Here is a 21,480-nt window from a genome sequence, read left to right on the forward strand (position 1 = left end):
CATGCTCTGTCTCTCTCTGTCCCAAAAAAAAAAAAAAAAAAAAATGTTGAAAAAAAAATTTTTTTTTTTTGAAAAATTTTTAACATTTATTTCTTGTTGAAAGACAGAGACAGAGTGCGATCAGGGGAGGGGCAGAAAGAGAGGGAGACAGAATCTGAAGCAGGCTCTAGGCTCAGAGCTGTCAGCACAGAGACCAACATGGGGCTCGAACCCACGAATCAGGAGATCATGACCTGAGCCAAAGTCAGACGCTTAACTGACTAAGCCACCCAGGCACCCCTAAAAATTTTTTTTTAAATTAAAGAATGTAGTTTCTAAAGACATTAAACTTTTTATTTGAGGTAATTTTAGATTCATATGCAGTTGTAAGAAATAATACAGAGACAACTCTCTACCCTCTACCAAGTAGTAACATCTTGCAATGCTATTGGATGCTCTCACAACCAGGATATTGACATTACTTGTACTCAAGACACAGAATAATTCCATCACCACAAGGATTCTTGTGGGTTGCCCTTTTATAGAAACCCCCTACTCCCCATTTCTGACCTTTGGCAATCACCAGTGTGTTCTTCATTTCTAAAATGTAATTTCAAAATGTTATGTATGTGGAATCATATATAACTTACTGGGATGGGCTTTTCTTGTAGCAGTACACTGCATGGTAGCAGTGAATTCTCTTAGTTTTGTTTTACTTGAAAATGTTTTGATTTTTCCTTCATTTTTGAAAGATTTTTTTCTGCTAATAGAATTCTGGGTTGACAGGTTTTTATTTGTTTGTTTCAGTACTTGTATGATGGTGTTCCAGGTCTTCTGATATCTATTGTTTCTGGTAAGAAAGCCATGGTAATTTCAATCATTTCTTTTCCTTAATGTATCATTTTTCTCTGTCTCCTTTCAAGATTTTCTCCTTAATATTTTTCTTCTTTCTTTCTTTCTTTCTTTCTTTCTTTCTTTTTTTAAAGTTTGTGATGTACAGTTTTTATTTTCTTGGTATGTATCCTGCTTGGAATCCACTGAGCTTTTTGAATCTGTAAATCTATGTCTTTTACCCAATTTGGGAAATTTTTGATTATTATTTCTTCAATTAAAAAAACTTCTTTTAAAACCTCATTTGCTCTCCTTTTTTTCCGGGGCTTCAATTATATGTATATCAGGCTTGTTGCACCAGAGATCTCTGGGGTCCTCTCCTCCACTCTCCTTTTCTCCTTAATCTTTTTTTCTCTTTGTTTTTCAGATTGGATACTTTTTTTTGCTCTTTTTAAGTTCACTAACTCTTCTGCATCTCCAATCGGCAGATTGTTAAGCCCATCTTCTGAATTATAGTCTATTTTTGCTGTTGAGATCTACTATTTGTTCATTTATTATGATCATAGCTGTTTTCAAATCCTTGTCTGTTAATCCCAGTATTTGGATCAAGTCAGGATCAGTTCCTGTTGACTGACTCTTCTTTTGAGAATGGGTCAATTTTTCTTCTTTCTTTCTTTCTTTCTTTCTCTCTCTCTCTCTCTCTCTCTCTTTTTTTTTTTTTTTTCTATTTCTTTATATGCTGAATAGTTTCATTGGGTTGTGTCCTTGTTATTGAGTATGACATGTTGTAGACAGTCTGGATCCCATTACCTTCCTCCAAAGAACACTGAATTTTGTTTGTTTTGTCCCCTGCAGTGAATGGCAGTTTAAATCTCAGTTCAGTTCTTTTAGCCCTAACTTGGTTGCCTGAGGTCTGTTCCATGCATGCATAGTTCAGGGATTAGCCAGAGATTTCAGCAGAATTTATACACAGTTTGAGGCACCTTCTTCGGGTTCTCTTTGGAATTTCCCTCCCTCACTTCTCTATGTTGGTTGCTTTACAGTTTGTCTTCTGGTTTGTGAAGCTAGTAAGACTGTGAAGTTTTATCTGAATTTTAGCCATCTTTCATGACACAGACTGGGACCTGCCCAGCCAAAAGCTATAAGAAGGGACACTTGGTGTCATTACCTTCTTCCAAATTTTGACCCTCTCTTTCCCTCATGATCTGCCTGCCTTTTGTTCCCTAGTATCTTCAAGTAGTTGTTTTTTTAATTTTCTGTCTAGTGTTCATAGTTATCTGCAAGAGATTTGGTCTCCTAGGAGCTACTCTTCTATGACTGGAAGCAGAACCTCCATCATGCTAGATATTAATTATTCTGTTGACAGAGTCATCTTTTTTCAGTTGTAGTTTCACAGATATTTGTATTATCTTTCCCATCTCTTTTAAGGGATGAGATACAAAAATGCCCTTAGCTCTTGCTCTGTTTTCTCTTTTTTTTTTCAAACTTCAAATTTTATGGAAAGTTTCTTAAGTGTATGTCAACTCTGATTACTGTTAGGTTTAGAAATTGAAATACTCCTTTTATTTGGTATATATAATCCAAGATGTAGGTATAACAAATGTGTCCTGTAGACACTCTCCTAGGAACTGATGGTTACTTTTATTTTGCTTGAATTTAAGCTAACACTGTGTTCTGGAGAAGTTTTGTGTAATTTAACATAAACCAGATGGAGATTTGACTGTATTGGGTCTTTCTCACGTTGTTGTTTGGGACATGCCTTTTCATATCTGCTCTACCATTTCAAAACTGTTGCTTTCCCCACAGATTGAAACTTGGTGGACATTTTCTGATGATCTTTCAGATGACTTCAGACAGAAGTTTTGAAGATAATATTTTTTTAACTTGTTCACATATATGTGTATATTTAAAGAGAGAGAAATTTGCATCCATAGTCTTCTTATGATAAAAAAGGAGAAAATAATGTCCTATTTTGAGTCAACATCAACCCAGAAAGCAGTTATTTAGTAGTGAATATATTTTATTTTAGACTGTATGTAAACCTACCCATTTAGGTTAATCTGTAAGTGGTCAAATGTTTCCTGCCCCAAATAGAAACACTTGGAGCTGTGGTTTCTGATTTTTTTGGGTCATGGAACCCTTTGAGAATCTGATGAAAATTGTGTTTTCTCTTGAGAAGAATGCACATATTTTCATACAAAATTTTGTAAATAATTTCAGAGTTTAGGGGCTCCTTTGAAGCTTCTCATTTGTAAGCATCCTACATTTAGGGTTATTCAAATCAACCTAGTACCAACAGGCTAATAGCAATACAAATGTCAGTTTGTTTCTGACTTGGTCAAAGCAGAACAAGTAAACAAAGAACCTAATAGAAGTCCTTGTAAGGTGTGCAGTCTTAAAAAAAAAAAAAACCTGTTATGATTTATTTGAATTGTACTTCCCCAGGGACAGATTCACAAAGATAGATCTATACCTAGTTGACTAATTTTTAAGTTGCTGTTAGAAATGGGCCTTAGTTCTTGGTATCCAGAATTGCTGACATTTGTGGACTCTGTATGTGTTGGGCAAATAAGTAGTTAGGTTTCAGGACAATAGGACGGTTGTGGTTGTGATATCTTATTCCTAATATTGTTTGAATTTCCAAAGGTCTGAATAATTGAGGATTTAAGGGACCTGTGACATATGTACAGGTTTCAGGAGGTGGGGTATGTAGGTGTTTCTGTGGCATTAACTCCTTGCCGCTTATTCTCAAAACTCATCCCTCAGTATATTATGAAAGACTGAATTGTTTTAATAAAAATATCTTAGGTTTGTGAATCCTCTTACCCTGCAACTTTTCTGATGCTCTTCATAGGGTTCTGTAATAAACATAATTTGATCTCAGGGCTCTCATACCTCTTTATACATCCCCTTTCCCCCTGCAGTGAAAACACTAGGCTCCTGATACTGGTCCAGTCTAATATGCAGAAAGACTTATGTCTAAGATTGGCACTCTCTTTGGTGCCTTTACTCAGAACCTGACTCTTTAACAAGAAATTTTTACTTAGCTTGTTTGAAGCAGGGGCAGGAGGTAGAGAGGTGGTGGGGACAGAGGATCTGAAGACCATTTCTCCTTGTGATTCTTAGCTTCTTCCTCCTCTTTGTACTCCAGGTCAGCTCATCATTTTTACCTCTGGCTTCATTTCTCTGCTGTTTAAAATAGTCCCCTGTTCCATCCTTTGAATGTTCATCATGTCTTAAGGGACACAGCCATCTTAGAAAAATATCTTTCTCTAAAGGCTTTCATTAGGGACAGCGGTAACTGCCCTAATTCCTGTTTATGTTCAAATATTTTGTGGTTTTTAGTGAGGGGATTTTCTGGCCTAGTAAGGAAGAAATGAGCAAACTGACAACTAAAAGTAATGAAGCTTAGAAGAAAGACATAGTTATCTTCTTAGAACTGAATATAGTTTAAATAAACATTCTGAGACTCTCAGACTATAGACAAGATCATTATGTCAGCTGCTTGCTGTTTAATTTTTTTGTACAGTAAGTGCAGGCTTGCCATGGTGGGCTCTTCGCAGGTATTACTGAAAGCTTGAGATTAGCTGTATATAGCTATAGGGCTTTGTTACTACCACTGTTACCAGCTGCCTGCTGATTTTGCCACTCTTCTTTAGTGAAGATTACCAGATGTATTTTGAGAGATGAAATTTGCTGGAGAAGAGCTTCAGAAAACTAAGTTTGGAAGAAGGATCAGGAAATGGGAAGTATTGAAATTGCGCTACTGGCTTTATTAATAGAAGGAAGGTTGAGTCTTGTCAGAAGTTGAAAGTTATGAATAAGTGGACTTCTGATGATGGACAAAACCTGAGAGAAAGTGGAAGTGAAGGTTTTAGTTATAAAAGTGATAACTTTCTGACTGGAATCATTATTAATTTCTGGAACAGGCACCTCAGAATTGTTATAAATTCTTTAGAAACTTGAGATGCCTCTGGGATGATTTAGAGTGAAGGACTATCTGACTTTACATTTATCCCAGCCCTGTGTTTGTGGACAATATGTCTTCCTTAATCACCAGGTCCTTTGGGTTCCAAACCAACTTAGAAAAACTGTAGTTGGAATAGAATTTATATTATCAACTAGAACATGTAAACAGGGTCCTGTACAAGCGTGCTCTGAATGGTTGGACCACATAGACTAAAAATCTGGAGCCTGCCAGATAGTAACCTCTCTGTGAAGTGGTTATTTGTGTATGTTCTTTTTCCTATACAGTTAAGAGTATAACGTCCTGAGGATGGGTACTTGATTTGGTTCATTGCTATCTCCCACAGTACCTCGGGCCCTTGTATGACATAATTACTCAATAAACAGGTATAGAATTCAATTGAATTGTTTTTGATCATGTTTTCCACATATTTTTCCAGGAGTCCTACTAAATTTATTTATTTGAAATATTTAGGTGCATTTAATTTGCCCCCTACTCCTTAACTCCTTTGGAAAAGCAGTATTTGGGACAGGATACTTTTGGATAAAGTACCAGTGACTTTATAGTAATTTTATGTCTGTTGAGCGCTTCATCTTATTATGCTGTATTGTAATGTTTTTTCAAACTATGCATTGTGTTAGTAGGTCTGCAATTAGTATATTTGGTTTTAATGATATAGAGTAGAAATTATGAGAGGGCATCCCACAAAGTAAGGTAAGTATTATTTTGCGAAATTTGTTTTAGGCAAATTTATATGCACTCATCATGTATGTATTTATTGCTCCATGATGTGAAGCTTGTTTCATACTGGAGTCATGGTCAAAAAAGTTTGAATAACATTGCTTTATTGTAATACTCTGTTATTTCATTTATCATATAGCATTATGCCAGTACATACAGGCTTCTAAAGCCAGGGATGGTGCCAGCCCTTTCATTTCCAGTACGACTGAAGGTAAAAACAAAACAAAATTGAGAACACCCAAAGCTTTCTGGTGGCTCTTACGTATGTCTCTACAGTGGCATTTTTGTACCCTTTGACCTTCTAACTTTCTTGTGCCTTTTTTGACCAGTAGGTTTTTCATATTTGTGTCCCTCTAGGTGGTGGGTTCTTTGGTTCTTCCTTTTTTCACTTTAATGTTCTTTATTTCAGTATACTCTGTTTTTAGGGGGAAAGGAGGAACAAAGGAGAATTTCAGAATCTCAAATGATTCTGAATTGACAAAATGGCTCATTAGATTTACCCTGAAATCTGCTTTCTTAATGTTCTTGAATCTTTTAGTCCCTTTGTGTTTTTTTCTGAGATCATAGAAATGCATACTTGATTCTGAATTTAAAATCATTTATGCTTCTATGTTATCAGTTGACTTAAAGCAAACTAAATTGTGTTTTTTTTGGGGGGGAAAAAAGGATGGATATAATCCTTTTCTCATTCCTTGCACTTTCTCCACTCTCCCAGGAAGGTTAACCATTGGGTTTGTAGTAATAATTCATTTTCAAGAAAAGAAAAGATAGTTAGTTGTGTCCAGTATTAACCATGCTAAACCTTTTCAGCTTCTTGCTTACCTAATGACTTTAATACCTTTCCTGTTCTTAGATGGTTGGCATACTAACCTAACCCCTTTGCCTTTACTTCTGTACCTTGCTGGACTACCAAGCTCAGACATTCATAACATTGTGATTTCAAGGGACTTTGTAGAGATGATTTGCTTCATTCTTTTTCTTGCAGGAGAAAATTTTGAGCAGACACCACTGAGACGAACATTCAAGTCCAAGGTCCTTGCCCGATACCCTGAGAATGTAGAATGGAATCCCTTTGACCAAGATGCAGTGGGAATGGTTAGTATTTGTTAGCTACAAGTATGAAGTAATTTACAAAGTAATTTATAGTGGAATTGTGAGTCCAGGCTGTGGTAGCAGTGATTCCACTAACTACCAGGAACTTTTGAAGAAGGGGTTATATGATTATTATTTATGATTCTACATTTTGATCAACAAATCAGATATTTAGGATGTATGAAATACACTGAAAAGTCACAGTGTGTTTCTGTTTTGTCAGACAAATACATAGTACTGGGTCATTGAACTTTGTGGTACTGAGCTCCTGGTTGCTTATAGCATTGAGATTGCACAGTGAGTCCGATTTAAAGCAGTTTTCTCTCAATCTGGGTTGTATATATGTCTGAGTGATACTGCAGAAATGGGTATTTTGTTTCATCATAATTTTAGGTAGGACAACATTTTAAATCTCATGTAGAAGAATACTACTGTGAATAATCTAACTTTTATTGAGTATTCACCTTGTGCTAGGCAGTGTGATAAGCATTTTACATGAATTAACTCACGTAATCTTCATAATACCCCTTACGTAGATGATATTAAATACACACACACACACACACACACACACACACACACACACACACACACATTTATACATGAAGAAACTAAGATCCAAAGAGTGATGTGTTTAAAGTCACATGACTAAGAAGCAGTTGAGCTACAATTTGATCACTATGCCATAGTCTGGTTCCAGTGCTATGCTTTTCATCACATCTTTTTACTGCCTATATTAATTCTTAATAGCTTTCTGTACTTTTTTAGAGGATGATCTTGTTTGATGCACATAATAACCCTGTGAAGTAGGCAGAGTAGACTGTATTATCTTCATTTAACAGATGAAGAAACTGAGTATTAACCTCAAGTTTTTTGACTCCTGGTTCAGTGCTTATTTTATTTTTGACATGCTGTATTCTAGAAACATCTAGGTTTTGGGAAGTCAAGTCCAAAGGTAATGGATATACCATAAGGTTATATGTTATATCCTTTTATTTGTTAACCCAGGCTGCTGGTAGATCATTTGTATAGCCTGGTTTTTGTAAGCCTGGAAAATGGGGACCAATTGATGTAGGTCAGTTTGATTAGCTATCCAAGTTTCTTTATATAACCCATCTGAGTTAAAGTGAAAAAAACTGCATCTTTATCCTGATTATGTCATCTCCTTTATGTGCAATGCTCCCTTTTTTCTGTGAAAAGAGAAGGTTCTCTTGATGGCAGAATTTTGTGAGCTGATAAGAATCTAAAACTTTATGTTTATTTTTAGGTGCAAAATTTTATCTGTCTAGTTTTTAGGTATATTTCTAGCATCCTTTCCCAATAAATGCTGTCATGCTTAACCACCTACTTAAATTCTCCAAGCTTTCTCTTACCTCCTTATCTTTGGGCATTTTCTCCCTGTCCCTGAAATACCCTTCTCTCCCTTGTCTACCTCATGAATTCTAACATAACCTCATCAACAAGCCTTTTCTGATGTTTTTGGGTTGAGTTGTCCATTCTGTGTTACCCTAGCACTTTGTTTCTGGATAGCCCTGATAACCGCATTGTAATTTTATTTACTTGCACGTCTTAGAATTGACGATCTTGAGGACAGATCTTTTCCTGTATTAATCTTGATCTCTCAAACACCTAGCATAATAGGTACTCTGTGAGTAAATCAATAGCGATGGTATTCTGAAGAGGACCAACAGTGAGTTCTCACCACTTGTTTCCTTGTTGTCTTTTGCAGCTATGCATGCCCAAAGGGCTGGCATTCAAGACCCAGGCTGATCCCAGGGAGCCCCAGTTCCATGCCTTTATTATCACAAGGGAGGATGGCTCTCGGACATTTGGGTTTGCCCTCACATTTTATGAGGAGGTGACTAGCAAACAGATCTGCAGTGCAATGCAGACCCTCTACCACATGCATAATGCTGAGTATGATATCCTACATTCTCCGTCTGCTGATGGCCAAGATGACAGTGGCATGGACGATGGTGAAGGCACTCCTGGGACTAAGCTTCAGCGCTTCAACTCCTATGACATTAGCCGGGACACGCTCTACGTCTCTAAGTGCATTTGCCTCATAACACCCATGTCCTTTATGAAAGCATGCCGGAGTGTGCTGGAACAACTTCACCAGGCAGTCACTTCACCTCAGCCCCCTCCACTGCCCCTCGAGAGCTACATATACAATGTACTCTATGAGGTGCCACTTCCACCTCCTGGCCGGTCCTTGAAATTTTCTGGAGTTTATGGGCCAATAATCTGCCAGAGACCAAGTACTAATGAGCTTCCCTTATTTGACTTTCCTGTCAGAGAGGTCTTTGAACTGCTTGGGGTGGAAAATGTGTTTCAGCTTTTTACTTGTGCTCTTCTGGAGTTTCAAATCCTGCTCTACTCACAGCGTAAGTCAGTGCTTACTAGAGTTCTCTCCCTGCATAGGGCCTCCCTTCTTTCCGTATCAAATGCAGTGGCACTGATGGTAAAGGTCCAGGGCTGTTAAAATTTGAGCGAAACTCAGATCTTTTGCAGGTAGGTGGTAGATGGAAAACCGATAGAACACAAGAGGGTCACAGTTTTTACTTGGCTATCATCACCATGGCCTTTTGCTGGACACTTCAGTCTAGGAGGGGATTCCTGCTTTCTGACATCCCTTCTAGTTGATGCTGAAAAGAGGGGTAGGAGGTGATGGTTCTGGGAAGCTGACTTTCCAACATTCTGCAGAGTTATTTCTGCCCCTTCCACAGCCTGACAGTAAAACTGAGGATTCACAAACAATGATCCTTCATATATTTGAAAAAAAATATATTTGCTAAAAGGAGAATGTGTTGCTGCTTCTTTCTGTTGTTTGTTATAACTGAATTGTTTTTTATAAATGAGAAGTGAACTGAATGTGAGCAGCAGATTTGGACAAAATAGTAAAGTAGATCAGAAGGAAACAGGGGCGCCTGGGTGGCGCAGTCGGTTAAGCGTCCGACTTCAGCCAGGTCACGATCTCGCGGTCCGTGAGTTCGAGCCCCGCGTCAGGCTCTGGGCTGATGGCTCGGAGCCTGGAGCCTGTTTCCGATTCTGTGTCTCCCTCTCTCTCTGCCCCTCCCCCGTTCATGCTCTGTCTCTCTCTGTCCCAAAAATAAATAAAAAACGTTGAAAAAATTAAAAAAAAAAAAAAAAAAAAAGAAGGAAACAGATGTTTATTAAATGAACCAGAAGAGTAACATAAAATGTATTCATTCAGTACTTATTTATTGAGAGCCTAGTGTGTGCCAGGCATTGTTTCAGGGTCTAGAGACACAGTGATGGACAAAACAGATAAAAACCCTTCCTATAATGGAACTGATATTTTAGTGGGGAAGAAGAGGTGATTATATAAATAAATAAAGTTTATAGTGTGTAAGGTGTTAAGAAGGTCTGTGGAGAAAAGTAAAACAGGAAAGAGGATGGTATTTGGAGAAGGGAAGTTCCAATTTTAACAGAGTGATTAGTTCAAGCCTTTTCCGAGTGACCCATATGTCATATCTGTAAGAAAAATATTCTAAGCAAAGGGCACAGGACATATAAAGGTTTTGAGACAAGAATGTGCTTGTTATGTTCAAGAACAGTGAGAAAATTGTGTGGATGGAATGGAGTGAGAGAGCAGGGATATAGAAGCAGATATTAGAGACTTAACAGCAGCCTAGATTTTTTTTTTTAAATTTTTTTAATGTTTGTTTATTTTTGAGACAGAGAGAGACAGAGCATGAGCAGAGGAGGGTAGAGAGAGAGAGGGAGACACAGAAACCAGGCTCCATCCAGGCTCTGAGCTGTCAGCACAGAGCCCGACATGGGGCTCAAACTCACGAGCTGTAAGATCATGACCTGAGCTGAAGTCGGACACCCAACCGACTGAGCCACCCAGGTGCCCCTAGATTTTATAGTCTCATAAGGACTTTGTTACTCTGAGTGCATAGTCATTGTAGGTTTTAAGTTTTTTGACTTTTTATTTTGAAGTAGTTTCCAGCTATGGAAGAGTTGCAAGAAGTGTTCAAAGAACTCTTGTATGCTCTCCCACAATTCACCAATTGTTAACATTTGGCCACATTTGTTTTATCATTCTCTCTCTGTATATGTGTGCACATAACTGAACCATTGAGAATCACTGCAGACACCATGGCCCTTGACTCCTAAATGCTTCAGCTTTCATTTCATAAGAACAGGAACATTTTCTTACATAACCATCGTCTGATTATCACATTTAGGAAACATAACATTGTTACAATATTGTTATTCAGGTTCTGCCATTGTCCAATAATGTCTGCTTTGATATTTTTTTTTTTTTTTAAATTCCTGATCCAGGATCTAGTTGAGTAACATGCATTGCTTTTACTTGTTACTTCTTCATGTCTTTCATGACATGGACATTTTTGAAGAGTAGCAAGGCATTCTGTAGAATGTCCCTCAATTTGGGTTTGTCTGATGTTTCTTCATGATTAGACTCAGGTTATATAACTTTTGGCTGTAGTACACAAAAGTGATGTTGTGATTTTCTCAGTGCGTTATATCAGGAGGCACTTGATGTCAGTTTGCCCATCTTTGGTAATGTTCATTTGATCACTTGGTTAAGGTTATGTCTGCCAAGTTTCTTTCTTTCTTTTTTTTCTTTTAACATTTATTTATTTTTGAGAGACAGAGACATAGCACAAGTGGAGAGGAGGGGCAGAGAGAGAGGGCGACAGAATCCAAAGCAGGCTCCGGGCTGTCAGCACAGAGCCCGACACAGGGCTAGAACCCACGAACCATGAGATCATGACCTGAGCTGAAGTCGGATGCTTCACTGACTGAGCTGCCCGGGCGCCCCTGCCAAGTTTCTTAACTGGAAAGTTATCCTTTTTCCCTTTGTAATTAATAAGTACTTTGTGGGGAGTTAATTTGAAGCAATGTAAGCATACTACTCCACTTTGAAGTTTGCCCAGTAGATTTAACATCCATTAATGATTCTAATCTGAATTAGTTATTACCATGATGGTTACAAAATGGTGATTTTTCTAGCTACATCTATATTTATTGGTTGGCATTTTACTACAGGGAATAACATTCATTCTCCTTTGTTTATTATTATATGGGCTCATAGATTTTTATTTTATTTTATCTTATTTTACATATATATATATGTGTGTGTGTGTATATATATATATATATATATATATATATATATATTTAATGTTTATTTACTTATTTTTGAGAGAGACAGAGTACAAGCAGGGGAGGGGCAGAGAGAAAGAGGGAGAATTTGAAGCAGGCTCCAGGCTCAGAACTGTCAGCACAGAGCCAGATGTGAGGCTTGAATGCACAAAGCTCGAGATCATGACCTGAGCTGAAGTCGGATGCTTAACTGACTGAGTGAACCACCCAGGCGCCCTAGATTTTTATTTTATTCAGTAGCGTAGATACCTGTAATGAAGTGCGAATGTTATAGAGGTGGAAAAAGGAGGATTAAAACCAGAAATATGATAGGTGACATTTTTCCATCAGAGTTTCTTCTTATTTTCCAAGAATATGGGTTATTGTATCCATAATAAGAATTTTAAAGAGGTTTGAAGGCAGTTTAGAAGATTTGTGTATAGAATCAAATGGAATTCAGGATCCAAAGTCATGTTTACAGTAAGGTCAAGAAAAAGCTTTTTCCAAAAAATTCCTGGACATTGTTGAGCATGGCTGACCATAAAATGCAGTGGCCTTCTATTGGCTGTAGGTTATGTTCTGTATTAATAGAGTACTTTAAACAATTCAGGTTGGATTTCTTGAAATAGTTTTTATTTATGATTCAAAGGCCTTAGGTAGATGAAAATCACTCTGGACTTCCAAAAACATGTCATCACCACTCAGTTAGTTTTGACTACTGCTTGTCCTGCCTTCTGAATAGAAAATAAGCATTACTTAAGGAAAAAGAATGCAGGCAAAATTGTAAGAATCTCAAAATATAATCCACTGGGTGACTGAAGTGACATTTTTAGGAATTTTTAACTTGTACAGATCATTTTACCTACTCCTGGATATTTGTTCTTTGGTCCATATATAGCTTTTTAAAATAACTTATTTTTAAAAAATATTTAAATGTTTATTTATTTATTTTGAGAGAGAGGGAGACAGACAGCACAAGCTGGGGAGGGGAAGACACGGGGGAGAGCGAATCCCAAGCAGAATCCATGCTGTCATCGCCAAGCCTGACATGGAGCTTGATGTCACGAACTGCGAGATCATGACCTGAGCCAAAATCAAGAGTTGGGCACTTAACTGACTGAGCTACCCAGGTGCCCCTTTAATAGCATATTATTCACTGGTTGGGGCAAAATTGTACATAGAGCAGAAGTTTTTTATCTGAGTTAGTAGGGTAGTAGATTGGATAATTGGAAAAGTCATTCCAGTCTGAGAATCCTAAAAATGATACATATATCCATTAAACATTGTATTTTAGTGTAAAACATGATTGTATAGTCACTAGTCTTTTGATGAAGGGTCTAGCTATTTCCTTGGATTATGGGTCCACTAATCAAATGTCTGCACTGTTTTTCTTGCATAAACCACACCTATAATTCATTAACTAGGTTTTCCAGATACATTTTTTTTTAAAGGGGAGTGAGAACTTAATGAACTCTACAAAAGAACTGGAATGGAGACTACCTGTAGATTTTTGTAGTTTTCCCTAGTTTTTTGTGCTTAATTGCCTCATGATATGCCTAATTCAATTATAGTATTTTTTAGCCACTTTGCATTATTCAGTCTTTTTAAAGCATTTAATTTTGTTTTCAGAGAAAATTCTTTTTTTTTGTCCTCATTTCACCATTTATTTACATAATATTTGGTTAAATTATATAATTTATCTGTGTACACAGATACGTTATGTGCGCTAGTTGAACTAGCGCAGATAAGTCTTGTAACAAATGTAACTGATTTTTGATAAGCATACATTAGTTTTTATTGCAAAAGTAATGCATGCTGCTTAAGGCATACAATCAAAACAATTCCAAAGGGAATACAATGAACTCTCCTTTCCTCTCTCCCACCGGTGCTAGCAAGAGATCAAGTTTCTTGTATATCCCTAGTGAAAATAATAGTTTTTTAAAAATGTCTATTTATTTATTTATTTATTTATCTATTTATTTATTTATTTATTTTGAGCGACAGAGAGAGTGCATGTGTGTGTGTGTGAGAAAGAGCGGTGGAGGGGCAGAGAGAGAGAGAGAGAGAGAGAGAAAGAGAGAGAGAGAGAGAGAGAGAGAGAATCCCAAGCAGGCTCCGTGCCACCAGCGCAGAGCCTGACACGGGGTTCGATCTCACAAACTGAGATCATGACCTGAGCCAAGATTAAGAATCATATGTTTAACCAACCGAGCCACCCAGGTGCCCCATAAATAAGTAGTTTTTAAAAAACAAATAAATAATGTATGGGCAAACAAGGCAAAGAACGTTGAAAATTTCCCTTTTTCACCTAGAATTCTATTTCTATGAAGTGACTTCTTAATTTCTTAGTGCCTTCCACCCCCCTAGATTTTTTTAAGCAATTAACTATTTTTATGTTAAGTGTTGAGTACATATGTATTAATTGTAATGTTCTTTAAAGTATACATATACATTATGATACATGTATGGTATATTAAAAATTGATGCTAAAATTTAATATACATATGTATATGTTTTAAATATGGTATATTAAAACTTAGAAAAAAGCTTTTCAGTTATGTGATAGGAATTTTAACACATTGCTAAAGGTTATATAATGAAGTGTACCCCTGGTTATCCTTTAGAGAGATTACCACTGTCTCCTGTTTCCTTCCAGACATAATCATGCATATATGCTTTTTAGAAACAACACAAATGGGAGCATGCTAATCATTGTTTTGCACTTTCTTTAATAATGGATCTTGGAGATATTGGACATAGAGATTAGTTTATTTCCTAAGAACAAAGAATACACAAGAAACATCCTTGTTCATATAGTTTTCACAGAAGTGTGAGTATGCAAGGGCAGTTTATGATTCGGTTTCTAATGTGCAGGACTTGCCCTGTAGATTGTTTAGGAGTGGACTTATCTGTAGAGTGTTCCCAAGGCTATTATCTTTCTCTGCACAGAGACAAGTCATAAAGACAAGCAGATTCCTCCCTCCTTCCTCACCACGAAGCAGTGGTCATTGTAATCCCACTATGCTTTGCATTATTACCTCTTTTTGTTAAAATTAATTGCTCAGTTAATGTTAGGGGAGCCATAAGAGAACACAGTTGTCTAGAGCTGAAGTGTTTCCAGTTGATTTGATTGTTTGAAATGGTTTGGATGCACATGACCTTCAGCTGCATCCTATTTATTGGTTTTGCCTTCTTGGAATGATGAGCACAGACACAGGCAATGGCAAAGGAAGTGCTGATTTGATCATTTGTGCTGTGTACACAAACGGGTTTTTGCTATTGCATACAGCTCTTGGAGGTCAGCATCCTAGTGTGGGTACCACAGATTACTGGAACCCTGAGGTATTGTTTGCTAGGCCATCCTTCAGGTGGGATGTTGCTTTTTAAAATATAAATATAGAGAGAAAAAGAAACTCAGAACTCACATAGACCAGAAAGGCCATACAATTCCACGTTTCTAGTATCAATAAAGTTAAGCCACATAAATGGAAAGCAGCTTAGTCTTGAGAGGAGATTATGTCTGACCTCAAAAAGTGTTTTGTTTCTAAGAATCCCATAATTTCAAGTGCATCACAAGGAATTCTTCAGAGATTTCAATCTGAAGCAAATAAAGTTATCCACTCTTACAAAAATAAGTGGTCTGACTTTTAGATGCTAGATTACATTTATCCTGAAGAGTAGGGAAAAACCAGAACTAGATTTCTGTGATACTGAAAAACTTGCTTTGATGGAGCAGAGAAGGCCTCTTTCTTCAGACTCTAGTATGCTCTGTGTTATGGTTATAGAGCAGATGTTCCCAGACACTGCAGCTAGGAACCATACATAGTAGTCCAGTGCCAGGAAGTCTCATGACAGAGGCATTTTTGGGACTCCTTTACTTAGACTGTCTGTTGGCCTTCTGTGAGATGTTACTGTCCCTGAGCAGACATGCCAGAAATGCCAGCCACATAAAACACCTGCTTTACTGACTTTGGGTAAAGGAAGGAGGAAGTTGTTTGGTTTTCTCATGATTAAAAAGACCTCTGGTACCTCTGCCCCCCACCCCCTAAGATTCAGAAGTGTGTGTGTGTGTGTGTACACACACTGAAAATGGGGGTGGGATATTTCAATGAATATTTATTCAGAATACGTGTTTGAGAGCCAGTGTTCAGACATAGTAGTAAGACTAAACCAGCTTTAAATACCACTTGAAGGTTTTCTCCCACGCTTTTACATTCTTTTGATTCATCTTAATTTTGAATTTTAAAATAAATTCTTAGGATGTCTGAGATTCTCAAGATTGTTGCTCTTGAGTAGATTATTTACAGACATTCACATGTAGAAGAATATAAGAATTGAAGTCTCATCTGGAGAATCATGAGAATTTGTCTTAATAATGATTATTGGGGTGCCTGGGTGGCTCAGTTGGTTGAGCGTCTGACTTTGGCTCAGGTTGCAGTCTCGTGGTTCCTGGGTTCTAGCCCCACACTGGGCTATGTGCTGACAGGGTGGAGCCTGCTTTGGATCCTCTATCCCCCTCTCTCACTTCACCTCTCCTGCTCACGTTCTTTCTCTCAAAAATAAATAAACATTAAAAAAATAATGATTGTTGGAGTAGTCATTGAGCAGAAGAATCTCAGCAGAAAGATAAAATAGTAAGTTGTATGGTGTCCCATGGAATTGGGGTATCAGGTGAAGAAGAGACTGAAGATAGAGCTTGCAATGGTGTAAATTTTGTTACTCAGTTTTTGTTTACTTTCATGTGGGACTAAATACTTTTTCTGAAATTATTTATATTATTTATATAAAACCTAATTTAATTCTTCGAAGATTGCTTTTTATTTTTTTTAATTTGGGAAATGTTTTTGTTGTTGCTTGAATGAGGTGGAGAATCTTCACAAAGTAGTTTTTTTAAAAAAAGTTTATTTACTAAATATTAAAAAAATTTTTTTTTCAATATTTATTTTTGAGATACAGAACATAAGTGGGGGAGGGGCAGAGAGAGAGGCAGACAGAATTTGAAGCAGTCTCCAGGCTCTGAGCTGTTAGCACAGAGCCTGGCCTGGGGCTTGAACTCACAAACTGTGAGATCATGACCTGAGCCAAAGTCGGGTGCTTAACCGACTAAACCACTTAGGCACCCTTTTACTAAATAGTTTTTAATACAGGAATGACCATGCTTTGTGTGGGCACAATGAAAAATGAGACAGACTCTCTCCTTGAACTCTTATTAGTTTGCCCTGATCTTTAGTGAATATGAGAAGCTCATGTTCTTTTGTCCTTCTGCTAAACCATTTTTTTTTTTTAATTGATGATCAAATCTCTGAGTTTACTTTTATGCACTGATTGGTTATATCACTCATTTGTCAAGTGCCTTAGTTTCCCCAAAGAAGCATATGAGGCATTTTCCTGTAGTACCTTTAAAATGTTCAACATAATGAAATTTTAGTCATTAATCTCTATTTATTTGCATTACTAGTTAAAAGACTATTTGTAGGTCATGCTCTTTTTTGCTTAGCTGAGAGTAAGGTGATAGGCAGTTTTCAAAGCTTTATTAGTGAGCAAATGTAGGGTACTTTACTGAACTTCTACATAGTTGGTACATATCAGCTTTTGTTCATTTTTACTCAACCTTCCTCATTTTCTGGAAAGCTTTTTGTTACTTATAACTCTTTTATGAACCAAGCTGTGATTTGTTTAAATGATGGGGTGGGTTTTTAGTATATGAAACCACTTTAACCCTAATGAAAGCTCATTTGAAATCAACCATTCCAAAGGATATTACTCATGATTTTAAAATTTATGTTCCTGCTTTGTCCTTAAATGCCTGAAACCATTTTACCATTTGTGAAGAGTAATTTAAAAAAAAGTTTTTTTAATGTTTATTTATTTTTGAGAGAAATAGGGACAGAGTGCGAGTGGGGGAAGGGCAGAGAGAGAGGGAGACACAGAATCCAAAGCAGACTCCGAGCCGTCAGCACAGAGCCCAGTGCGGGGCTCTAACCAATGAAGCGCGGGATCATGACCTGGGCCGAAGTCGGCTGCCCAACTGACTGAGCCTCCCAGGTGCCCCTGTGAAGAATAATTTTTAAAATTTTACTTGTAACTGTCCATTTTATTGGCTTTGCCAGTGTATTTATTACTTATTGTTTTGTAAAACATGCCCAGAAATTGTGTTCTAAAGGAAAGCAAAACTTTGAACACAAGCCTTTCCTCCCAAACTAAGATCCCTGACCTAGAGTTAAGAGTTTTGAGGCCTGAAAGTCAATGTTTTGAGTCTTTCATATCCTCGGGAAGCTTTTCATTGATCTGTTAAAATGACATATTTGTGCTGTTCCCATTGAGGAAAAGTTCCAGGTGAAAGACAGACTTGGCTAGTGTAGAAAACCAGCTGCTGCATGCTGTGTGGTTCTTTGGTCTTGATCTTGAAGGCAGAGCTCACATTAGTTCCTTATAGGCTGCAGACATATCTGAGTGGTAAAAGAGCCTGTTTTGGCTTCCATGCTGAATGAAGACCCTTTTTTTTTGTTGTTCCAGTTCCCCAACCCCTTTCTACTTAAGAGAATCTACTTAACATTCTGGTTTAGTATTTGGAGCAAGGTGGTATTTAAGATTTCTACTGTATTTCCACACTAAATTTTATCACTTGCGAGAACCTGTATGTGAGGGTTAAATTTCAGCTTGTGGTCCACTGAGGTCTCTGGGTTGTCTTTCTGGTACCCACAAGGGAATCACACTCTGAGCATACCCTTGCTGAAGTTTATCCTGACTGTTTCTAAATGTGAAATTGTATTGAAGTTTTTAACTTGTTATTTGGCAAGCAGGTGCTTTGTTTTTGACTGGTTTGTTTTTTGTTTTTTGTTTTTACCTAGATTACCAGAGACTGATGACTGTGGCAGAGACAATTACAGCTCTCATGTTTCCTTTCCAGTGGCAGCATGTCTATGTCCCTATTCTCCCGGCTTCTCTCCTACATTTTTTAGATGCTCCTGTTCCATACCTGATGGGCTTGCATTCCAATGGCTTGGATGACCGGTCAAAGCTGGAGCTGCCTCAAGAGGTAAGAGGAATGCGGAGCTTGAGTGCTGGTGCCTTTGGTCCCAATCCAGGATTGGAGGGAGGATGGCTTTGGGATGAGCCCAGGGTGGTGTCACCAAGTTTATTTTATTTTATTTTGAGGAACATAAATTACTTTCCAGGAAATAAGTAAAAATGATGAACATTTAGCTTAGTTTATGTTGTTCCAGAAACACTTGTCATCTTTATTATATGGCATACATACATTGTAATCCCTGTGTTTATACTATCATGAATTGCCTTTTTCATTTGCAGTTTTTCTTTTTTTTTTTAAGTTTATTTTTATTTTGAGAGAGAGTGCACATGTGCGCCAGTGGGGGAGGGGCAGAGCGAGAGGGAGAAAGAGAATCCTAAGCAGGCTCCATGCTGTTGGCACAGAGCCCGACATAGGGCTCCATCTCACAAACTGTGAGATCATGACCTGAGCCAAAATCAAGAGTCGGATGTTTAACCGACCAGGCCACCCAGGCACTCCATATGTAGTTTTTCAAGCCAGTATTTTACATACTTTTCAAGACATTTATTAGAAAATCATTTTATTATGTAAAACTTTTAAATATACACAATGCATAATGAATTCTTGTGTTCTTACCACCTAGCTTCAGCAGTTATACATATTAAATTATATTTAAGAAATTTTTTATTTTAGAGAGAGACAGAGCTTGAGTGGGGAGAAGGGCAGGGAGAGAAAGAAAGAAAGAAAGAAAGAAAGAAAGAAAGAATCTTAAGCAGGCTCCATGCTGAGTGTGGCTTGATCCCATGATGCCAGGATCGTGACCTGAGCCCAAATCATGAGTCAGCCACTCAACTGACTGAGCCACCCAGGTGCCCCTAAATTGCATTTTAATTCTATACCTCTCATTCCCTTATTATTTTAAGGAAATCCCACATAATATAATTTCATAATTACTTCATTACACCAAGTATTAATAAATCAGTGAGTTTCTTTTATAGGCCAAGTTTATATGTAATAGTTGACCTGATCATAGTGATTCTTGTGGTGCTGAACCAGCTTTGAAAACTTTCCTTTCAAGATAAGGAAGACCTTGAGAGGATGCTTTTCCTCTCTTGCTATGAGGATGGTCTCCTCCTCTTTCCTATTGTTTCAAATACCAAAGAATTAATTAAAAATATGTATTTACTTGTTTATTTTCTACTTTATTCTAAAATATACTTAAAGCATGATTAAAATAAGATTGTTTTCTTTTTTTTTCTTTTTTTTTCTTTTTTTAATGTTTATTTTTGAGAGAGAGAGAGTGTGTGTACGTGAGCAGAGGAGGGGCAGAGAGAGCGAGAGAGAGAGAGAGCCACAGAATCTGAAGCAGGCTTTGAGCTGTCAAGCATAGAGCCCGACGTGGGGCTCGAACTCACAAACTGTGAGATTATGACCTGAGCTGAAGTCGGATGCTCAACTGACTGAGCCACCCAGGCGCCCCTTATTTTTCTGGAATTATCCATAGAACTGGTCTACCTTTTTATGTCCTTTTGTGGCTGGTATGAAACTACTTGGGGAAAGGGCTTTCGTACACTGAATTTCTCAGTCATTAGAAAGGCCTGGGAACAAGACTTTGGAGGATACATACACTGGTGTTAACATGGCTTTATTTCCTCACTTCATCAAAATGTTTTTGGAGGGAGATTTTTGCATAATTGAGTAATATTAGTATTAGTAAGGAGACCTCCAAAGAAGAGAACAGTCTCATGGGCTTGTTTCTGAGCTTCATTCATGTCGTTGGGCATGTCTGGGCAGCATCCCTGATGAAACCCTGATAATTAGATCACACCTGTAATATTTAAGTTATAGTCAAATGCATCTCTTTTTTTTCTCTCTCCTTTGGTTTTACAATCAAAATGTCTTCCTCGTAGCTTCTTCTGTTTCCACCCCCTTTGCTTCTTTGGTTTTATAGAGCTTTGTGTTGTTTGGAGTAGGACAAGATTGATTAAGGAAGAAAAGATCTAAATGATAGAGAAAATCATTGAGTTGGGGTATTAGGTTTTTATGTATGTTTGTCTGTTTTACTGGTAAATACACATGAAGAGTAGTTATCGAAGATTGGAGATTGGGGAGTTTCTGTTTGCTTTGTTTTATTTTTTTAAGTTTATTTATTTATTTTGAGAGAGAGAGCATGCTCTCCAGTAGGGGAGAGGCAGAGAGAGAGAGAGAGACAGAGACAGAGAGAGAGAGAGAAACCTGAGCAGGCTCTGCACTGTTAACAGAGAGCCCAATGTGGGGCTCAAACCCCTGAACCATGAGATCATGACCTGAGCTGAAATTGAGAGTTGGTTAGGATGCTTAACTGAGCCACCCAGGTGCTCCTTCCTGATGGTTTAAACAAAGGCATAATTTAAATTGACACCTCTTCATAGTAAACCTAATTATAATTTTGTAAAGTCAAAATAAGAATAAGAACAAAAAATGGTAGAAGGTGGGAAACCTAAAGAGGTGTGCTACCTACCAGTCTAATGAGTAGGACTCTAGGCAAGAAGCCACTTTTCTCAGTTTTATTTTTATCTTTGGCACCAACTTGACATATGTTTGGGGCAAGTTCTGTTCCTTGTGGGATCCCTCAGCATCATTTTTTGGGTGCCTCATGTATATGGGTATATGAAGAGGCTGCTAGGAGCGCAGCAATTTTCTTAACTGGGGTGAGACTGAGAAACCAAGTGTTGTTTGA

The 21,480-nt window shown here is 37.6% G+C and overlaps 1 protein-coding gene across 2 annotated transcripts in view; it reads left to right on the top strand.

Moving 5' to 3' along the window:
* Positions 1-21,480, top strand: part of DENND5A (DENN domain containing 5A) — a 120,468-nt gene that overhangs the window by 34,540 nt on the left and 64,448 nt on the right. For both annotated transcript variants that reach the window (XM_049650369.1, XM_049650372.1), the window contains exons 2-5: positions 5,658-5,729; positions 6,504-6,613; positions 8,340-8,997; positions 18,601-18,788. In XM_049650369.1, the coding sequence (XP_049506326.1) occupies positions 5,658-5,729; positions 6,504-6,613; positions 8,340-8,997; positions 18,601-18,788 (1,028 nt within the window). The remainder of the gene's footprint in view (positions 1-5,657; positions 5,730-6,503; positions 6,614-8,339; positions 8,998-18,600; positions 18,789-21,480) is intronic.

Source organism: Panthera uncia, chromosome D1 (genome assembly GCF_023721935.1).
Source record: "Panthera uncia isolate 11264 chromosome D1, Puncia_PCG_1.0, whole genome shotgun sequence".
Taxonomy (NCBI): Eukaryota; Metazoa; Chordata; class Mammalia; order Carnivora; family Felidae; genus Panthera; species Panthera uncia.